At 46.2% G+C, this 21,163-nt stretch overlaps 1 protein-coding gene across 1 annotated transcript in view; it reads right to left on the reverse strand.

Annotated features, from left to right (window-relative positions):
- LOC311102618 (centrosomal protein of 170 kDa protein B-like) overlaps nucleotides 1-21,163 on the reverse strand; it is a 52,428-nt gene that overhangs the window by 3,357 nt on the left and 27,908 nt on the right. Inside the window, exons 7-15 of the mRNA XM_084143984.1 lie at nucleotides 8,500-8,613; nucleotides 6,876-7,373; nucleotides 5,779-6,779; nucleotides 5,423-5,572; nucleotides 4,756-4,873; nucleotides 2,987-4,669; nucleotides 1,425-1,653; nucleotides 731-863; nucleotides 159-296 (exon numbers count right to left, since the gene is read on the reverse strand). Coding sequence (XP_084000110.1) covers nucleotides 159-296; nucleotides 731-863; nucleotides 1,425-1,653; nucleotides 2,987-4,669; nucleotides 4,756-4,873; nucleotides 5,423-5,572; nucleotides 5,779-6,779; nucleotides 6,876-7,373; nucleotides 8,500-8,613 — 4,064 coding nt within the window. The remainder of the gene's footprint in view (nucleotides 1-158; nucleotides 297-730; nucleotides 864-1,424; nucleotides 1,654-2,986; nucleotides 4,670-4,755; nucleotides 4,874-5,422; nucleotides 5,573-5,778; nucleotides 6,780-6,875; nucleotides 7,374-8,499; nucleotides 8,614-21,163) is intronic.

Raw genomic sequence — 21,163 nt, forward strand, 5'->3', positions numbered from 1 at the left:
AGAGAGATCATAGACAAATACATTCAGTCAGCTCTCCACTTCACAAAGACAAGGCTGAACACAGTTGGGCTAAAGAGCAACTTATCAAGAGAATCTATTTGTAAAAATTGTAATTCTCAAAATGGATTGAAGCGGCATGAACAATGTTATTGTCTAACCTCTTCCTGGTTCCATCCTCTGTGCTCAGAGTTGTGTTCCTGGTCATTCATCATTGTCTGGTCGGGGTCCCCGGTAGCAGGTGAACCAGGGGGAGCTCTCTGGTAGTTCACACCAGCTTTAGGAATAGGATGGACCAACTGCAATACAACAAGAGCCAGACACTCTCAACAGTTAAGGGTGGTTATTATTATGTGCCAATCATAAGGTAGCAGATATGGTAAGAAACAGCGATCAAGATGAATCCATGGATATAACCCCATTAATGACAGTGGAATGTTTTGCATTGGTCACAGATGTGAGAGCAACCAATTTAAATGTTGTTGTGAGAGTGAACTGATAAATCTGCACCTGAGAAGGCTGGGCAGCCTGAGGAGATGACTGTGCTGTCTGATAGCATGGAGTGAATGAAAACTCTTGGTTTATAGGTTGTGTATGTCTTCTCCAGCCATTATAACATGAATCAGTGAAGACAGGAAAGGATATACTGTATTGGGTGCTAAAGAAAATATTTAAATTGAAAAGCTCTTCATTAGGCCCATAAGTGTGTGACTAGGCAGTGTGGTTCACATACCTCGTCCCGGGCGGTCATGGTAGAAGCAGGTGTGTTGGCCACTCCAGAAGAGCTCTGAGGATCAGCATCACCAGCCACGTCATGGATCTCCCTGGCCAAGATGGCCAGATCTTTAGCCAGGTCCTGACTCAGTCTAGAAGGGGAGAACAGACCAACATAGGGACACCTCAGGCACTCCTCCAAGAGCGAAAAATTGAAGTTTTGCAGTTCTGAAGCAAGTTTTACACATTTTGCCATGGGGCAGAGATTTTTTTGCGCATTCTTACAGCCTATTTCCTGCAATTCTATACATTTTGCCATGACTTATGCCATGCTAATTATATCTGAGTGAGAGTGACTAACAAAATCCATGGGGGCCCCCTGGAGGTCAGGGTCCCTGGGCACGTGCCCTGCGTGCCTGGTCGGTATTTGGCCATGATTACTAAAGGTATAGCTAGCTTGCTAGACTAACTTACCAATCAAAGAATTGCTAGTCATCATTGAGTGACTGCTAATGACTGACATAACAAGAGAAAAAATGCTGATGCACAACCAAATTTCGAACTTGCACCTTGTGCATTGTACTATTCTAACTCTCAAAAGTAAGTTGAGATGTCGACTGAGATCCTAAAAATAAATACAAAAGGTCTGGGGCCCTAAGCGACCGCTTATGACTGGAGCCGGCCCTGGCTGTCCACCTGCTATCTCAACTCACTTTGCTATCTCAGCACTGTGGGAGGACCAGTTCTGGTAGGCGTCTCCCTCGTGACTCTCCTGGTCCGAGTCTCTTAAGTGAGGTTTGGGGCGCGGGGGGATGAGGGGCTGGGAGCGGGAGGCTGAGGGGGTCTGGGAGCGTTTGTGTTTAGGGGTACTCTGGTTACCAGAGTCATACTCCTCCTCCGAGGTGGAGGTGTAGTCAGAGCCTTTCTGTCGTCGTCTGGAGCCTTGGAGCCATGAATTGGTTTGAACGGTGTTGAGATTAGGAGAAGGAAGGCAGGTAAAAACAGAGAGACACCATGAAAAGGACACCGCAAAAAAACTACAAACCCCACATATCCCATAATACCCAAATATACCCCAGAGACCCATACAGAAGGGTTTTGTAGAAGTGCTCATTCAGATGGTAAATGTACTGATGCAAGATCACAACCAAAATATTTCTGTATATGTTATTCATTAGGATTTTATTTTATTCAAAAACATTCACAACCTGAAATGAGCACTCAACCCAACAATAGTAACGGCTACTGTAAAAAATAGTAATGTTGTTGAAGACCATAGAAGAAGTCACAAAGTAAAGAAAAATGTAATTATTATCGCTCAAAAGGATAGTGTACGTACGTTATTCGACATTTGACCCACCTTATTCTCACAATATTTTCTAGACAGTCATGTTATCATGATTGAACATTAAATAATGATTATGAGAACATTGTGCAGATGGTATCACCTTTCACCACAGGTATTCTAGAGGACATTCCACGGTAGAGTGATGCTGACACTTTAAAAGCTATGTCAAATTGTGCGCTGACTCATTGGTCTCCCGGTCACGGCTGGCTGTGACACAGCCTGGGATCGAACCCGGGTCTGTATTGACACCTCAAGCACTGCAATGCAGTGCCTTAGACCGCTGCGCCACTTGGGAGGCCCCCTGTTACCAAACTTTGCATCTGCACTGTTCTTCAACTAAATGTGTTTTTGTAAAACTTTCAGTGGAAATTGTTAAAAGTCATCCTTGTGCATAGAGTTGTATGGTTTGTTTAACTTCGCAATCATTGGTTTTTGTTATGCATACATTTTAAAGTGAAGAATCGGCATCTCATGATCATTCTGTTACCGTGAAATTGCCCCTAGAGGAAATTATTGAAGGTGTTATATAGCAATACAGCATAAGTGTTGTTAGTGAAGGTCCTTATTACAAAGCCAAAGGTCAGGGACCTTTAAACAATGGCTTATGAAACCAATCTCCAGAAGAATACAACCTCGGCTTGCCCCCTTGTAACTTGTTAGTTGAACTAATTGTTTCAAACTCACTTAAACCAATTCATCCAGATCATTAATAGGACTGGCCTCCTTTATGCAGACCTAAATTGTGATGCTTCCAATCCAGAAGTTGTCATTTTTATGTTTCATTACATTTCTGTAGCATTTCAAGATTGGCTGGGACATATTTAAACACTTATTAAGACATATTTTTCCACCTGTAATGATCTCTTTGTCAAGAGACTGCAAAATATGATATAACATTACAAAGAGGAGACTGTGTGTGTAACTCACTGGCTGTGCTGCTGGTGTATTTGGCACTGCTGGAGCGGGTGATGGGCTTGCCGGGAGCTCCAGAGGCCCTGCCTAGCGCAGGCTTAGAGCTGGGCCCGGCGACGGAGGCCTTACGGCCAGAGCCGCTGTTGGACTCTGTGCTGCGGTTGGAGAAGCCTGTCCTGGGTGCGGAGGACTCTGTATCACTGGGAGTGGTGAAGGAGCTGGTCCTCTTCCGGGGCAGAGCCAGCATGTCCAGCCTGGAGAGCTGCTTCTTACTGTCCTGGGAGGCCTTGGTGGTCCTGCTGGCCTCCTGGGAGATCCTGTCCGTCTCTGTGCCTTCGTTGTCGGACGCCTCGCCCAGGCGAGCCCGGCGAAGCATGGAGGCTCTAGTAGGCCTTGGGGCATACATGCTGTTGGAGCGGCTCAGGGCCTGGGCCACTTTGGAGGACTTAGAAGAATCCTCCTTTTGCAGGGGGGCGGTGTACTTCTTGCGTGCAGTGGGCCGGGAGCCCTCCTGGTCTGAGGAGATGGTGTCAGGCCAGTAGGGTAAGCTGGAGCTCTGGGGGTCATCACTAAGGTCCATGGAGCCATGTTTTCCCACACTGCGTCTCATCCCCAGCCTCCTGCCTGGTTCAGGCTTACTGCTGCTGTCCGCTCCCTGAGACCACCGCTTCTCTGACAGGCGACCATGGGCTGATGGCTGGCGGATGGACTCCTGGGTGAAGGAGCTGGCAGAGGACCTCTCCCTCTGAAGGCCACAGGTGATAGAGGGCTTCTTGGATCCGGTCTTGGGGGCAGTTTGGTTGCTGTGCTGGCTGGCGGTGCTGGCTGAGTCCATGTCAGACTCACCAGACAGAGCGTCATCTATGGGGCGGGGAGCTACGTCAGTCTGGGCCTGGAGCTTGGCCTCCAGGGCAGCCAGAGCGTCCTCAGTCTCCTTGAGGTAGGAGTGGGTGTCCTGGCTGCAGATACCCTGGAACACCTCAGCAGGGTCTGGGTCATTCAGAGCAGGCTGGCTGGAGATGTGGGGGAGTTTGGTGACCTGTGTAGCATCACTTGGCTGGTCCTTAGTGAAGCTCTCCTGCCTGACCAGAGACACTGAGATCTCCTTGGGCTGAGGGCTGACTCTGCCCTGGTAGTCCAGGTTGGAAGCTGATGAGTTGGGCTTCACAGTCTTCTGTGAGTCCTGTCCACCCCGTTGTTTGGTCAGGGTGGCTGTAGAGAACTGTGGTGTATTGTGAGGAGGTGGTTGTTTTCTCTCAGTCTTGGGCGTATTGGGTCTGGATCCCCGCTCCTCAGAGTCAATGTAGAATGATGTAGACTTGGCTGGGAGTCTGGGCCTCTCCTCTTCTCTGTTCTGAGATAAACTCTTGTCTGTTGTCTCTGGTGTGGGCGTCGTCCTCTGCTCCACAATGGAGCCGTCGTCTGACTTACTGGCATCACTCAGGCTGTCTGGGTCCAGGTCGTCCTGTACATACAGGTTGTGGCCCTCCTGTGGGCAGGGGGTTCTGGAGCTCTTCTCTCTGATATCATAGGTAGAGTAAGTGTCCTGATGGATTAGAATGCTGGGAGTTGGAGTCTCATTCTTCTCCATCAATGGTGCCTGAGGCAGAATCCGCCGTGTTCTGGAACTCTGGCCTTTCGATTCCACACTTTTGACATTCCGACTGAGCATCGCCTGATAGCCGGTCCTCCCACCAACTGAATGGAAACAGAAGGATGCATTTTTTATGAAGTTGATAATCAGGACTATAACTTCAAATTCTGTGCAAATTCCCATGTCTTACCTCCTCCTGACAGCTCAATCTGTGAGGGGATGTCGAAGAGGCCTGAGGTGGGGCCAGAGTCTGTGTAGCTGTCTGCCAGGCTGGCCCAGCGAGACACCCACTTAGAGCCACCAGACAACTGCACGAAGGATCACTCTAGTTATTCACGTCTCAACAGCAGTCAGTAAACACAATAACGCTTACAATAGGAGGAAAAATAACACAATCCCGTTCAAGAAATTATATTCTATGATTGAAAAATCTATTAGGCGAATAGACACTTTTACAGCTTGGGATGTTGGGATATTTTTTATATCTGAAAATGACACTTTATGACAACAAAAACATTCCAACCGCCACAAACCCATTCCTATTCCTCAGATAGAAACCAAGGACACCACCAGAGAAAACCAGTTGGTCACACCCAAACCCAGCAGGAAGTAAAGAACTACAACAACAACACCCCCAGAAACCAATAGAGACTACACGATATCTGCGAGGGAGATGAGGAGAAACCATTGAGAATCAAGAGACCAAAACATGCAGATTTGTGCTTCCCAACTCGAAAAGCTTATTGACCCAGCAGATTAATTGATTGACTGATTAATTAATTGACTGATTGATTGTTTTTTAAAATTGCGTTAACTCTGGGAATCTGTCACCACACTGAGGCCAGCTGGGGGTTTACCTGCAGCAGATTCTGTCCTTGCCCTGGAGCTGGACTTATATCCACAGAGCTACTCTCCCTATGCTCCTCCCTGTCCTGAGCCTTAACAGGCTTATATGCTGCTGCTTCAATGTGGCTGGGCTGCTCTGGCCCCTCAACAACACCAAACACCTGTCAGAAACAAAGCATGATGTGTGAGTGTGAATGCTGTCGCTACAGGGCTGGAGGCTCATGGGGGCTTTTGTTAGATAGCATGGCTGTTGGATACTTGACAAGGCAGGTTATCTCAGGCTGAAGCTTATAGCATGACAAGGTGTGATATTAAAACAAACTTGGAGAGATAAGACTACTACAGAGAGTAAGGCAAAGAGACTTGCCTGGTTTATCTTGCTGCGTGCCTCCACCAGCTCTTCATCCTGGACCTCTGTCTCAATGGTGTAGGTGCCTGCTTCACTCAAGGCATCATCCTCCTCGTTCCCCAAGCTTCTGGGGCTTCCGACCTCCATGGTAAATGTGGCCTCCAGGCTCTGTGCGGCCTCCAGGCTCCGTGCGGCCTCCAGGCTCCGTGCGGCCTCCAGGCTCCGTGCGGCCTCCATGGTGTGGTTGGCCAGGGACATTAGAGGGGCTTTCAGGGGCACAGGCTGGTTGACGGTGGAGGTCTGAGTCAGGTATGGGACAGGGGGCTGAGGGGGACTTGGTGGGGTCTGGTGGGAGTGGGGCACTGCTGCCATTTCTGTTGGTGGTGGGCTGGTGGTAGGAGACACAGGTGAAGTCTTCCTCTCCCAGGTTGTGTTCATGCTTGGTCTAGTCTCCTGTCTGGACTCCCTCAGGAACTCAGCAGTGAAGTCCTGGGAAAGTTTGGACCTGCGGCCCACACTTCTAAAGGGCCTGGGCTGTATGGAGGAGGAGGGGGAGGAGAAGCTAGTATTGATCCGATCTTCCGTCTTCTCCCGCCTCAGGGAGCCGGCCCTCTGGGGGCCTCCAGAGCCCGGGCCCTTCAGGGGGATGGTATACTGCTGGGTGGGGGTGCTGGGGCCCAACTTCCTCTCCAGCTTGTTCCTGAGTGCCGGGCTGTCGGGCTGGACTGTGTTGTTGGTGAAGGTCTGTGAACGCTTCTTGCGTGGATTGTCATCAAAGAACTCGATGACGAAGACTTTCTTGGGGTCTGCTTTGCCCTGGCTCTGAGGAGGGGAGTGAGACTCTGGAGGGGAGCTGGACAGAAGCTCCTCTGAGTCAGGGGGGGTGAAGGGTCGAGGGGGGGACAGCTGGGTTGGTAGAGACGTGTGAGGCCCCATCGGTGGCTTTGACTGGATAACCTGCTTCCCGTTCACAACAGGATCCTCAGAGTTGCCCCGAGTCCCATCCTCATGGTGATGGCCTGATGATAAATACAGAAACATGTTAGCTTGAAAGCTCTGACAGTAACAGTGGATAGTAACATTGGATTCAGTGTATAAATCATTGAGTCACTCACCTGTGGAAGCCTTGTTGTAGATGGGCAGGTCACTGTTGGTGCTGAACATGTCCTCTGTCCGAGACCACCTCCGGATCATGCTCACGTCGCTTTGGACCAGCCAATCAGCCACCTTGCTCTCAGCTGACATCACCTCAGTGGGTGTGGTGACCGCCTCCTTACCCGGGAGCTTGCGTTGCTGGCGGAAGGAGAACTTGGTCACATGGTCCTTGATCTTGACTTTGCCCGGCGTGCATTCGTCAAACTCGATGGTGAAGGAGGCGTGGCTCTGCACCACAGGGGGTGTGGGGGTGGAGTTGGGGGCTGGGGGGAGAACAGGGACAGGGACAGCAGGGGGATCAGTGTCCTTAGTGGGAACCTCACGGAGCTCCCGCTGCTGGAACTCCTTGGTGGGGATCTCAAAGTAGCTGGGCTCCCTGTGGTATGAGTAGATGGACTTGGCCTGGCTGTCTGACAGGGAGCCGTTGACCTCCTGTCTGTAGCTCTCTTTAGTATTCTCTGTGGGGGCAGACACAGGGGGAAGACAGCAGGACAATATAGATCAATACTATATAGACCAATACTGTAAACTAGTGATGGGGGGGGGGGGGAATCGATACAGTTACATATAGCAATATTATTTTGGACGATATCATATCGATATTTGACTCAAAGTATAGATTTTTTTTTAATCATTAGCGTTAGCTAGCGCTAGTAGGCGCCAAAACTCGCACTTTTATTTCCCCGACTGATCAAAACTCATTTTCTCATGCTCTCTCGTCTCTCTGCAGCAGACATATAGTGAGCAATATTTTTGGAACATCAAATCGCAATATCGAATCGACAATACACAGAATTGTGAGAATCATGAGAAACGCAGTACACATCATAATGGCACCTAAGTATCGTGATAATAACGTATTGTGAGGTCCCTGGCAATTCCCAACCCTATTGTCAACTGCAGGCACAAAGGACATGCAGTATGAGGTGGGTAAGGGAAGGAATCACAGACACTACTCTAATGAAATATTACTGGGGAGAAATAACAACTGTGACATACTACAACAGTCAAGGAAAACAAATCACGGAAAAACTCAGTCTGCCAAGTATTCCCTATAAATCTGGAGCCACAAATAACAAGATGGCTTGACTAAGCAAACATACAAATACATTAGCCAATCAATGGGTGCCAGGCCAGCTGGGCGTGAAGAAATGTAACTGTGGGAGCTTGGAGTCCAAAGGAGAGTGGGCAGCATGAGGCTAACAGTCACCCTCCCTCCTCCACCCTGTACCCTGGGCTTACAGGGGTAATCCATCACGAGGCACTGCCCGCTGGCCTGGCATGGCCCTGGACCAACCTGGCTTAGTGTGACACTGGCAGCTCCTGGTCACTACTGAGGCACTACTGAGCTAAACACCATCCATCTCTCAATGGATGCATTGAAAACCTTTGGTGTGATGCATAACAAAGTGTTATATTTGTCACTCTAATCAAATACAATGGGTGTAACCTTTATGAGTCAGCACAGCTAATAACAATATTGAAGTGCCAGGCCTCTTTCATAGTGACACGCTCACTCTCACATATCCAGAGAAACATATGAATTGATAGTATAGTAATAGTAGAGTAGTGTTTGTTCCAGACCTGCAGGGTCCTCGTCTGGCCGCTGTCCTTCACTGTGTTCAGCATCATCCTCCCCCCACCACGACGGCTGTCCATACAGAGGAGTGGGCCTGGACACTGGAGCCTCACTGGCCACTAACAGACACGCAAGCAGATACATGGACAGAGAGAGGGAACAGAGTTAGTACAGCAGCAACTGAAAGATTTAGTCATGGTAGAATTATTGCAAACACCATAATGTCTGGGTTTGAAGTAAAGCTTTACATTGAAACATTCCAAAAAAGCGTAACACAGTCGCAGTGGATACTATTAGGGATAACATTGTGCATTTTGTCCTACTAAAATGTTTCATCATAATTTAATAACTTTGATAAGAATCAGCCATTGACAAAGCAGGTAGAGGGGCCTGGCGTTATAAACGAGGTCATGTGATACACAATACATAATCCTCCTGGGAGGAGAATGAGAGTGGACATGGTAATCCTAATCTTCACTAAAGGGAGGAAACACTTTTCAAACAACATCACTGGCCTGCTGAGTTTATGATGACTCATCTCTCCAGAGCAGAACATTGAGACAAACTGATAACCTTCCATCTACAGTATTTGGTCATACAGTACTTGCTGCTGTCCTGCTTGAATGCATACATACATTATCATGGCTGATCCATTAGTGGTGGTCCCTAGATTCTAAAAGGCCACTTCTATAGACACCAAAATACAGGTTGGTTCCATACGCGTTTCCATATACAGTGAGGGAAAAAAGTATTTGATCCCCTGCTGATTTTGTACGTTTGCCCATTGACAAAGAAATGATCAGTCTATCATTTTAATGGTAGGATTATTTGAACAGTGAGAGACAGAATAACAACAACAAAATCCAGAAAAACACATGTCAAAAATGTTATAAATTGATTTGCATTTTAATGAGGGAAATAAGTATTTGACCCCCTCTCAATCAGAAAGATTTCTGGCTCCCAGGTGTCTTTTATACAGGTAACGAGCTGAGATTAGGAGCACACTCTTAAAGGGAGTGCTCCTAATATCAGTTTGTTACCTTTATAAAAGACACCTGTCCACAGAAGCAATCAATCAATCAGATTCCAAACTCTCCACCATGGCCAAGACCAAAGAACTGTCAATCTCCCTCGGCCTGGGGCTCCATGCAAAATCTCACCTCGTGGAGTTGCAATGATCATGAGAACGGTGAGGAATCAGCCCAGAACTACACGGGAGGATCTTGTCAATGATCTCAAGGCAGCTGGGACCATAGTCACCAAGAAAACAATTGGTAACACACTACGCCGTGAAGGACTGAAATCCTGCAGCACCCGCAAGGTCCCCCTGCTCAAGAAAGCACATATACAGGGCCGTCTGAAGTTTGCCAATGAACATCTGAATGATTCAGAGGAGAACTGGGTGAAAGTGTTGTGGTCAGATGAGACCAAAATCGAGCTCTTTGGCATCAACTCAACTCGCCGTGTTTGGAGGAGGAGGAATGCTGCCTATGACACCAAGAACACCATCCCCACCGTCAAACATGGTGGTGGAAACATGATGCTTTGGGGGTGTTTTTCTGCTAAGGGGACAGGACAACTTCACCGCATCAAAGGGACGATGGACGGGGCCATGTACTGTCAAATCTTGGGTGAGAACCTCCTTCCCTCAGCCAGGGCATTGAAAATGGGTCGTGGATGGGTATTCCAGCATGACAATGACCCAAAACACACGGCCAAGGCAACAAAGGAGTGGCTCAAGAAGAAGCACATTAAGGTCCTGGAGTGGCCTAGCCAGTCTCCAGACCTTAATCCCATCCCAATCTGTGGAGGGAGCTGAAGGTTTGAGTTGCCAAACGTCAGCCTTGAAACCTTAATGACTTGGAGAAGATCTGCAAAGAGGAGTGGAACAAAATCCCTCCTGAGATGTGTGCAAACCTGGTGGGAAACTACAAGAAACGTCTGTCCTCTGTGATTGCCAACAAGGGTTTTGCCACCAAGTACTAAGTCATGTTTTGCAGAGGGGTCAAATACTTATTTCCCTCATTAAAATGCAAATCAATTTATAACATTTTTGACATGCGTTTTTCTGGATTTTTTTGTTGTTATTCTGTCTCTCACTGTTCAAATAAACCTACCATTAAAATTATAGACTGATCATGTCTTTGTCAGTGGGCAAACATACAAAATCAGCAGGGGATCAAATACTTTTTTCCCTCACTGTACGAGCTGAAAGGTTGCTGATGTAGTTAAATGATATTTATTGCTCACAAATGTTCATTGATTGCAACACAGATTCCAGGTTGGTAAGTGGTAAAAGAAAGCATTGTAATCCAGACAAGGTTTGACAGGTTCGAAGTGATAAATGGTAAAAAGGTAAAATCCCAAAGTACTACATGATAAGTAACAACAGGAAAATGTAATCCAAAAGAAAAAGGTAGAAAAGTGTTACTCTACAATGAGTCTTCTATCAGGTCCATCACCTGTCCTAATGAGTTCAACTAATGACGCCATCTTAACCATAATATGCCAGGGTTTCCCAAACTCGGTCCTCGGGATCCCAAGGGGTGCACGTTTTGGTTTTTGCCCTAGCACTACACAGCTGATTCAAATAATAAACTAATCAAATTTTTATAATTTGAATCAGCTGTGTAGTGTTAAGGCAAAAAACTAAATGTGCACCCCTTGGGTCCCTAGGATCGAGTTTGGGAAACACTGCTTTATGCTATTCTATAGGTAAACCACACGTGACCACCATGTGTCAGTATACCATAAAAGGATATCAATATACATAATTAGCATAAAGCTCAGTTTCCATACAATTCTATAAAATAATAAGCATTTCTACACAATTTCTATACGTTTATATTCAATAACAAATAAACCAAAATATCTTCTTTACATTTTCTTTCATATAAAATGGCTCTAACAAACCATATTAATCTGTTTTTATCCCCTACAATTGACCAATAAGGGCACTATGGCAGATTTCCTGTCACCCTCATTGCTGTGATGATGTCTAACAGCTGGCTGGCCAGCCCGGGACGCTAGGTTATATGGCATAAATCAGATTATCCACATGCCTGGTGTCTATGAAAACAAAACAGCCACATTAGGGCTCTCACACTGGCCTAAATAAACTAAAGCACTACAACTCCAAAGTGCTGTTGCCCAGGACACACAATAAGACATCAACAGAGGGAGGGAGGGGAACAGAAGGGCATGTCACTAATTCCATTTGGCTTACCCAATGCTTCATTTCTAGCTACACAGGATGGATGACACAACCTAAAATGGCTTGTGGACTCTCTCTAGTGCTGCACTGAGAAAATTTAAGCTTTTCTATGTTGGTGTGTATCAGGAATGATGAAGCCACTAATGAAAGACATGAAAATGAACTTTAAATCCAGCGCTCTTCTTAGGCCGTGGAAACCATAAGGATACATTTCTACATTATGTTCTACACTGAACAAAAATATAAACGCAACATGCAACAATTTCAAAGATTTTACTTAGTTACAGTTCATATAAGGAAATCAGTCAATTTAAATAAATTCATTAGGCCCTAATCTATGGATTTCAAGACTGGGAATACAGACATGCATCGGTTGGTCACAGATACCTTAAAAAAAAAAAAAGTAGGGCGTGGATCAGAAAACCAGTCAGTATCTGGTGTGACCACCATTTGCATTATGCAGCGCGACATCTCCTTTGCATAGAGTTGATCAGGCTGTTGATTGTGGCCTGTGGAATGTTGTCCCACTCCTCTTCAATGGCTTTGCGAAGTTGCTGGATATTGGCGGGAACTGGAACACGCTCTCATACACGTCAATCCTAAGCATCCCAAACATGCTCAATGGGTGACATGTCTGGTGAGTATGCAGGCCATGGAAGAACTGGGACATTTTCAGCTTCCAGGAATTGTGCGCAGATCCTGGCGACATGGGGCCGTGCATTATCATGCTGAAACATGAGGTGATGAATGGCACGACAATGGGCCTCAGGATCTCATCACGGTATCTCTGTGCATTCAAATCGCCATCAATAACATGCAATTGTGTCCATTGTCCGTAGCTTATGCCTGCCCATACCATAACCCCACCGCCACCATGGGGCACTCTGTTCACAACGTTGACATCAGCAAACAGTTCGACCCCACACAACGCCATACACTGTCTGCCATCTTCCCGGTACAGTTGAAACCGGAATTCATCCGTGAAGAGCACACTTCTCCAGCGTGCCAGTGGCCATCGAAGGTGAGAATTTGCACACTGAAGTCGGTTACGACGCTGATCTGCAGTCAGGTCAATACCCTGGTGAGGACGACGAGCACGCAGATGAGCTTCCCTGAGATGGTTTCTGAGAGTTTGTTCAGAAGTTATTTGGTTGCGCAAACCCACAGTTTCATCAGCTGTTCGGGTGGCTGGTCTCAGACATTCCCACAGGTGAAGAAGCCGGATGTGGAGGTCCTGGGCTGGCGTGGTTACACGTGGTCTGCGGTTGTGAGGTTGGTTGGACGTACTGCCAAATTCTCTAAAACTACATTGTGGGCAGCTTATGGTAGAGAAATTAATATTAAATTCTCTGGCAATAGCTCTGGTGGACATTCCTGCAGTCAGCATGCCAATTGCACGCTCCCTCAAAACTTGAGACATCTGTGGCACTGTGTTGTATGACAAAACTGCACATTTTAGAGTGGCCTTTTACTGTCCCCAGCACAAGGTGCACCTGTGTAATGATCATGCTGTTAAATCAGCTTCTTGATATGCCACACCTGTCAGATGGATGGATTATCTTAGCAAAGGAGACATTCTCACTAACAGGCATGTAAACAAAACTGTGTATGGAACATTTCTGGGATATTTTATTTCAGCTCATGAAACATGGGACCAACCCTTTACATGTTGCCTTTAATATATACTGAACAAAAATATAAAGTACATGGCCTGTCAGGGTAGACTACAGTAGGCCAGACAGGGTCACATCCTGGCCTACTGTACACTCAGAGAGCCAGCAGGTTCTTTCTCCTCCTGCTGCTTTACAGACAGCAGAAGGAGAAGACAGACTCCACAGTCCACACCCTGTAAGGCTTCAGGAAAAACAGACATCTCTGAGCCTCACAGTGTGAAGTCCCTGGACTGTCAACAGGGTGTGGCCTGTGGGGACCCGGACACTGTGGTCACCTCAACAGTCCAGCTGCTTCAGGAGGAAATAAGGAGTCAGTCAGCAGCTACATTAACCCATCACATACATCACATATAGGCAGAGTGGGAGAGGAGGAAGCTGAATGTATTCTATTGTATTGGTTCAGATTATTCCAAAATGGCGTAGCAGTGCGGTCGTGTAAATAGCCCGTTTTTATATTTTTTTCCGCCTCACCCAACGTGGAAAGGATTCTATTATTTCTTTATAACTTTTATCAAGAACCTTAAGCTGAAACTAGTCTAGCTGCAACCGAATGGCTACTTGCTATTAGCCACCGTTAGCGTCTTCACCATTGTCCGTGGCCTGCACTACCCACCAGCCAGCTCTAGCCTGGACAATTTGTCGGCCAGTCTGCACAGCGTGCTATCGACCCAGAGCATATCGGATTTTCTGACGGAATCACTGGACACTAGCGCCGGATCATCGCAACCAGCTAGCTGCAACCAAATGGCTGTTGTCGTTGGCTAATTACCATTGCCCCTTAGCAAGCACCAGTTAGCCTTGAGCTAGCCTCGAGCCAGGCCTATCTCCCGGCTATCTACCTCTCTGTCAACCGGACGTGACCTAGTGTTGACACGGAGTCCCGCCGATCCAACACGACTGGTTTGCCGACGAAATCGTCTGATGTGGTTTCAACAGGCTTCCCGTTACGACGTCGACCACGAAGATCCATCTGCTAGCCCGGGCCCACTAGCACACGCAAGCCGGGCCTCTTGCTCGCCAGTGCTGTAGCAGCCCCCAAACTACCTCCGAACTCTCCTATTGGTGTTCACCGGACCTTAAGATAACTCAGCTATACAGCTGATGCCTGCTGTACTGTTCCTTTTTACGGTACCGCATCCTGTCTATGTTTAGCCTCAGCCCAAACTTTGTCGCCATTACCAGCTGTTGTCTTAGCTCTGTCGAATACCATCTATGATTGCTTTATGCCTCTCTCCCATGTCAATATGCCTTGCTTATTGCTGTTTCGGTTATTTCTTAATGTACTATTTCACTGTAGAGCCCCCAGCCCAGCTCAACCTGCCTTAGACAGCTCCTTTGTCCCACCCCCCATACACGCAGAGACCGACTCAATCGGTGCCTCCAGTGATGCTCTCTCTTTCATTGTTACCCAACGCTTAGGTTTACCTCCACTGTACTCATATCCTTGTCTGTACATAATGCCCTGAATCTATTCTACAACGCCCGGAAATCTGCCCCCTTTTTTCTCTGTACCCAACGCACTAGAAGACCAGTTCTTAAAGCCTTTAGCCGTATCCTTATTCTACTCCTCCTCTGTTCCTCTGGTGTTGTAGAGGTTAACCCAGGCCCTGTAGCCCCCAGTATCACTCCTACTCCCCAGGCGTTATCATTTGTTGACTTCTGTAACCGTAAAAGCCTTGGTTTTTTGCACGTTTACATCCGAAGCCTCCTCCCTAAGTTTGAGTTATTCACTGCGTTAGCACACACCGCCAACCCTGATGTTCTAGCAGTGTCTGAATCCTGGCTTAGGAAGGCCACCAAGAATTCAGAAATGTCCATCCCCAACTACAACATTTTCCGTCTCGATAGAACTGCCAAAGGGGGTGGGGTTGCAATCTACTGTAGAGATAGCCTGCAGAGCTCTATCATACTATCCTGGTCTGTGCCCAAACAGTTTGAGCTTCTACTTCTAAAAATCCACCTTTCCAGAAATAAGTCTCTCACTGTTGCCGCTTACTACAGACCCCCCTCAGCCCCGAGCTGTGCCCTGGACACCATATGTGAACTGATTGCCCCCCATCTATCCTCAGAGTTCGTACTGCTTGGTGACCTAAACTGGGATATGCTTAACACCCCGACCATCCTACAATCTAAACTAGATGCCCTAAATCTCACACAAATTATCAACGAACCTACCAGGTACAACCCAAAATCCGTAAACATGGGCACCCTCATAGATATCATCCTGACAAATTTACCCTCTAAATACACCTCCGCTGTCTTCAACCAGGATCTCAGCGATCACTGCCTTATTGCCTGCGTCCGTAATGGGTCCGCGGTCAAACGACCACCCCTCATCACTGTCAAACGCTCCCTAAAACACTTTAGTGAGCAGGCCTTTCTAATTGACCTGGCCCAGGTATCCTGGATGGATATTGACCTCATTCCGTCAGTAGAGGATGCCTGGTTGTTCTTTAAAAGTGCTTTCCTCTCAATCTTAAATAAGCATGCCCCATTCAAAAAATTCAGAACTAAGAACAGATATAGCCCCTGGTTCTCCTCAGACTTGAATGCCCTTGACCAGCACAAAAACATCCTGTGGCGTGCTGCATTAGCATCGAACAGCCCCCGCGATATGCAAGTTTTCAAGATAGTCAGGAACCAATATACACAATCAGTTAGGAAAGCAAAGGCTAGCTTTATCAAACAGAAATGTGCATCCTGTAGCACTAACTCCAAAAAGTTTTGGGACACTGTAAAGTCCATGGAGAATAAGAGCACCTCCTCCCAACTGCCCACTGCACTGAGGCTTGGAAACACTGTCACCACCAATAAATCTACAATAATCGAGAATTTCAACAAGCATTTTGCTACGGCTGGCCATGCTTTCCACCTGGCTACCACTACCTCGGCCACCAGCTCTGCACCCTCCGCTGCAACTTGCCCCCCCTTCTCCTTTACACAAATTCAGACAGCTGATGTTCTGAAAGAGCTGAAAAATCTGGACCCCTACAAATCAGCTGGGCTAGACAATCTGGACCCTTTCTTTCTAAAATTAGCAGCCGAAATTGTCGCAACCCCTATTACTAGCCTGTTCAACCTCTCTTTTGTAACCTCTCTTTCTGAGATCCCCAGAGATTGGAAAGCTGCCGCAGTCATCCCCCTCTTCAAAGGGGGTGACACTAGATCAAAACTGTTACAGACCTATATCCATCCTGCCCTGCCTTTCGAAAGTTTTTGAAAGCCAAGTTAACAAACAGATCACTGACCATTTTGAATCCCACCGTACCTTCTCCGCTATGCAATCCGGTTTCCGTGCTGGTCATGGGTGCACCTCAGCCACGCTCAAGGTCCTAAACGATATTATAACCACGATCGATAAAAGACAGTAATGCACAGCCGTCTTCATTGACCTGGCCAAGGCTTACGACTCTGTCAACCACCGCATTCTTATTGGCACACTAAATAGCCTTGGTTTCTCAAATGACTGCCTTGCCTGGTTCACCAACTACTTCTCAGATAGAGTTCAATGTGTCAAATCGGAGGGCCTGTTGTCTGGACCTCTGGCAGTCTCTATGGGGGTGCCACAGGGTTCAATTCTCGGGCCGACTCTATTCTCTGTGTATATCAATGATGTTGCTCTTGCTGCTGTTGATGATCGGATCCACCTCTATGCGGACAACACCATTTTGTATACATCTGGCCCTTCATTGGACACTGTGTTAACAAACCTCCAAACGAGCTTCAACGCCATACAACACTCCTTCCGTAGCCTCCAACTGCTCTTAAACACTAGTAAAACTAAATGCATGCTCTTCAACCGAACGCTGCTTGCACCCGCCCACCCAACTAACTACTCTCGGCGGGTCTGACCTAGAGTATGTGGACAACTACAAATACCTAGGTGTCTGGTTAGACTATAAACTCTCCTTCCAGACTCACATTAAGCATCTCCAATCAAAAGTTAGATCTAGAATCGGCTTCCTATTTCGCAACAAAGCCTCCTTCACTCATGCTGTCAAACATGCCCTCGTAAAACGGACTATCCTACCGATCCTTGACTTCGGCGATGTCATTTACAAAATAGCCTCTAACACTCTACTCAGCAAATTGGATGTAGTCTATCACAGTGCCATCTGTTTTGTCACCAAAGCCCCATATACTACCCACCATTGTGATCTGTACGCTCTTGTTGGCTGGCCCTCACTACATATTCGTCGCCAAACCCACTGGCTCCAGGTCATCTATAAATCACTGCTAGGTAAATCCCTGTCTTATTTTAGCTCACTGGTCACCATAGCAACACCCACCCATAGTCTGCCCTCCAGCAGGTATATCTCACTGGTCCTCCCCAAAGCCAACACCTCCTTTGGCCGCCATTCCTTCCAGTTCTCTGCTGCCAATGACTGGAACGAACTGCAAAAATCTCTGAAGCTGGAGACTCTTATCTCCCTCACTAACTTTAGGCGTCAGTTGTCGGAGCAGCTTACCGATCACTGCACCTGTACACAGCCCATCTGTAATTAGCCCATCCAACTACCTCATCCCCATATAGTTATTTATTTTGCTAATTTGCACCCCAGTGTCTCTATTTGCACATCATCTTTTGCACATCTATCATTCCAGTGTTAATACGAAATTGTAACTATTTTGCACTATGGCCCATTTATTGCCTTACCTCCATAATTTACTACATTCGCACACACTGTATATATATTTTCTGTTGTATTTTTGACTTTATGTTTTGTTTACCCCATATGTAACTCTGTGTTGTTGTTTTTTATCGCACTGCTTTGCTTTATCTTAGCCAGGTCGCAGTTGTAAATGAGAACTTGTTCTCAACTGGCTTACCTGGTTAAATAAAGGTGAAATAAACAAATAAACAAATAAAAATGGCTGGAGGTCTGGCATGTCATAACCTTGTGACTGTCAGTAGTTAAAGCCACTAGAGATGGTCCATCCTTCCATTCCACTGCTGGGTAATGGGCTTGGATGAGCTGGATTACAGAGTGGGATCAGCTGGGTTTACTCTACTGTCATACAACAGGGTTGATCAACTTACAGTCATGGAAGCTATGACATCCAGTTTTAAAGATTGTGGGGTGAGACAGCAGTACTGCTTATAAAGAGTTACAACATATGATCAATAGGCTTGGCTGGATTACACAACCTCAACTGACATACCCAAATTCCAAATCCAAACTTCAAGACATCAAGGCTATTTACAGTATGATGAGAATTCAAGAGAAAACATCAAGCGATCAGTGAACTGCGCGTAAAAATGTGCCCCACTCATTTGGAATAAAGAGCACTTTTGTTAAGTAAAGTTCATGTCTGCATCTTGTTAATGGATACTATTTGAGAGTAGTGTGGAAATTGCTCAGCCAACAGTGTGTTTTGACCCTGTGAATGAAACTCATTCAAAGAGGACAGCTTTGAACCTTCCATTTCCCTGTGCTATTTAGATGCTTATCAATTTGCCAGAGGTACTGACTGTGTGTGTGAACAATGAACATCTCTACAAGATCTGAAAATAAAGATACAAAATAAGATATCACTGGTTGAAATCAGACAGAGTACATCCCTCAGTGATTTAGGAACATAACTGCCCTGAAAATCATATTAAAGTAGAGCCCGACCAATATGTTTTATCGGGTCCGATACACATTTTGATTTTATTGGGGACAAAAATTACAGATACCGACATATGACGATATACTGATTTACAGCGGGGAAATAAAAAGTGTAATTTTTCCACACTAAGTTATCATAAATTGCCATCCAAAAGAGCATTTGTCCACTAACTATGCTTCAAATGTTGATTTCATACATTGTGGCAATAATTTACATTTACATTTTAGTCATTTAGCAGATGCTCTTATCCAGAGCGACTTACAGTTAGTGAGTGCATACATTTTCATACTGGCCCCCCCATGGGAAACAAACCCACAACCCTGGCGTTGCAAGCGCCATGCTCTACCAACTGAGCTACAGGGGACATTATCAGAATGGCCGCAAGTGTTCAGATAAGCATGAAATTCCCTTTTTTCATCCTATTTATTGAATATCGGTTTAATTATCGTCTGATACTAGGGCTGTTACGGTGAACGTATTACCGCCACACAGGCAGTCAGGAGTCATGACCACAGTCAAATTCCACTTGACCGTTTAGTCACGGTAACTAGGCTTCTCCAAGCTCTGATGTTGCCGATCGTCATTAGTAGCCTACCAAACTTGCTAACTGCCTGGTACTCAGCACTCTATTGTCCCTCTAATCACTCTGACATCAATGCAAATGTAATCGAAAATCTAATCAAACACTTAATGAGAGCCCAAGAGCTCATGTTGTGCAACATTTGTATAGGCTATGCAATTGCGTGAGAAAACAGAATGATGGCCTCTATTAAAAAGAGGAGGGCTCCCATCAGCTTTCTATAGGCTAGGCCTACTATATTTATTTCTCAACTTTCCTAATATTAAGCACATTGCTTTGCTTCACAACAGGAGTATAGCCTACCTGGCTGGCATGAAAATGAACCACGGGAAAAGCGTCCTCCATTCGCTATTTAAGTGCATAATTGTATTATTTTCACCCATGCCCCAGGTGCATGATAAATGGTCCATTCTAAATCAAAACTAATTTCACACATATATTATTTAGTATATGTTAAGACAACATTAAATTAAGAATAGTCTGATGGGTGACAATATTAGCCTATCACTTGTGAATGATGTATTACCACTTGTGAATGAAGCCCAGCGTGTGCATGTAGCCTAGCCTATAGGCCTATATGTTTTGATAAGGTTTGTATCACAACTAAAGTGGCCAAATAATTTCTTAAAATGAAGCACATTAATCCGCTTTACAACCGGTGTAGAGCCTTACTGGCATACATACAGTGAGGGAAAAAAGTATTTGATCCCCTGCTGATTTTGTACGTTTGCCCACTGACAAAGAAATTATCAGTCTATAATTTTAATGGTAGGTTTATTTGAACAGTGAGAGACAGAATAACAACAAAAAAATCCAGAAAAACGCATGTCAAAAATGTTATAAATTAATTTGCATTTTAATGAGGGAAATAAGTATTTGACCCCTCTGCAAAACATGACTTAGTACTTGGTGGCAAAACCCTTGTTGGCAATCACAGAGGTCAGACGTTTCTTGTAGTTGGCCACCAGGTTTGCACACATCTCAGGAGGGATTTTGTCCCACTCCTCTTTGCAGATCTTCTCCAAGTCATTAAGGTTTCGAGGCTGACGTTTGGTAACTCTAACCATCAGCTCCCTCCACAGATTTTCTATGGGATTAAGGTCTGGAGACTGGCTAGGCCACTCCAGGACCTTAATGTGCTTCTTCTTGAGCCACTCCTTTGTTGCCTTGGCCGTGTGTTTTGGGTCATTGTCATGCTGGAATACCCATCCACGACCCATTTTCCATGCCCTGGCTGAGAGAAGGAGGTTCTCATCCAAGATTTGACGGTACATGGCCCCGTCCATCGTCCCTTCGATGCGGTGAAGTTGTCCTGTCCCATTAGCAGAAAAACACCCCCAAAGCATAATGTTTCCACCTCCATGTTTGACGGTGGGGATGGTGTTCTTGGGGTCCTAGGCAGCATTCCTCCTCCTCCAAACACGGCGAGTTGAGTTGATGCCAAAGAGCTCCATTTTGGTCTCATCTGACCACAACACTTTCACCCAGTTCTCACCAAGCTGCTTGGCGATGGTCTTGTAGCCCATTCCAGCCTTGTGTAGGTCTACAATCTTGTCCCTGACATCCTTGGAGAGCTCTTTCGTCTTGGC

Source organism: Coregonus lavaretus (assembly GCF_964263955.1).
Source record: "Coregonus lavaretus genome assembly, chromosome: 27".
Lineage (NCBI taxonomy): Eukaryota > Metazoa > Chordata > Actinopteri > Salmoniformes > Salmonidae > Coregonus > Coregonus lavaretus.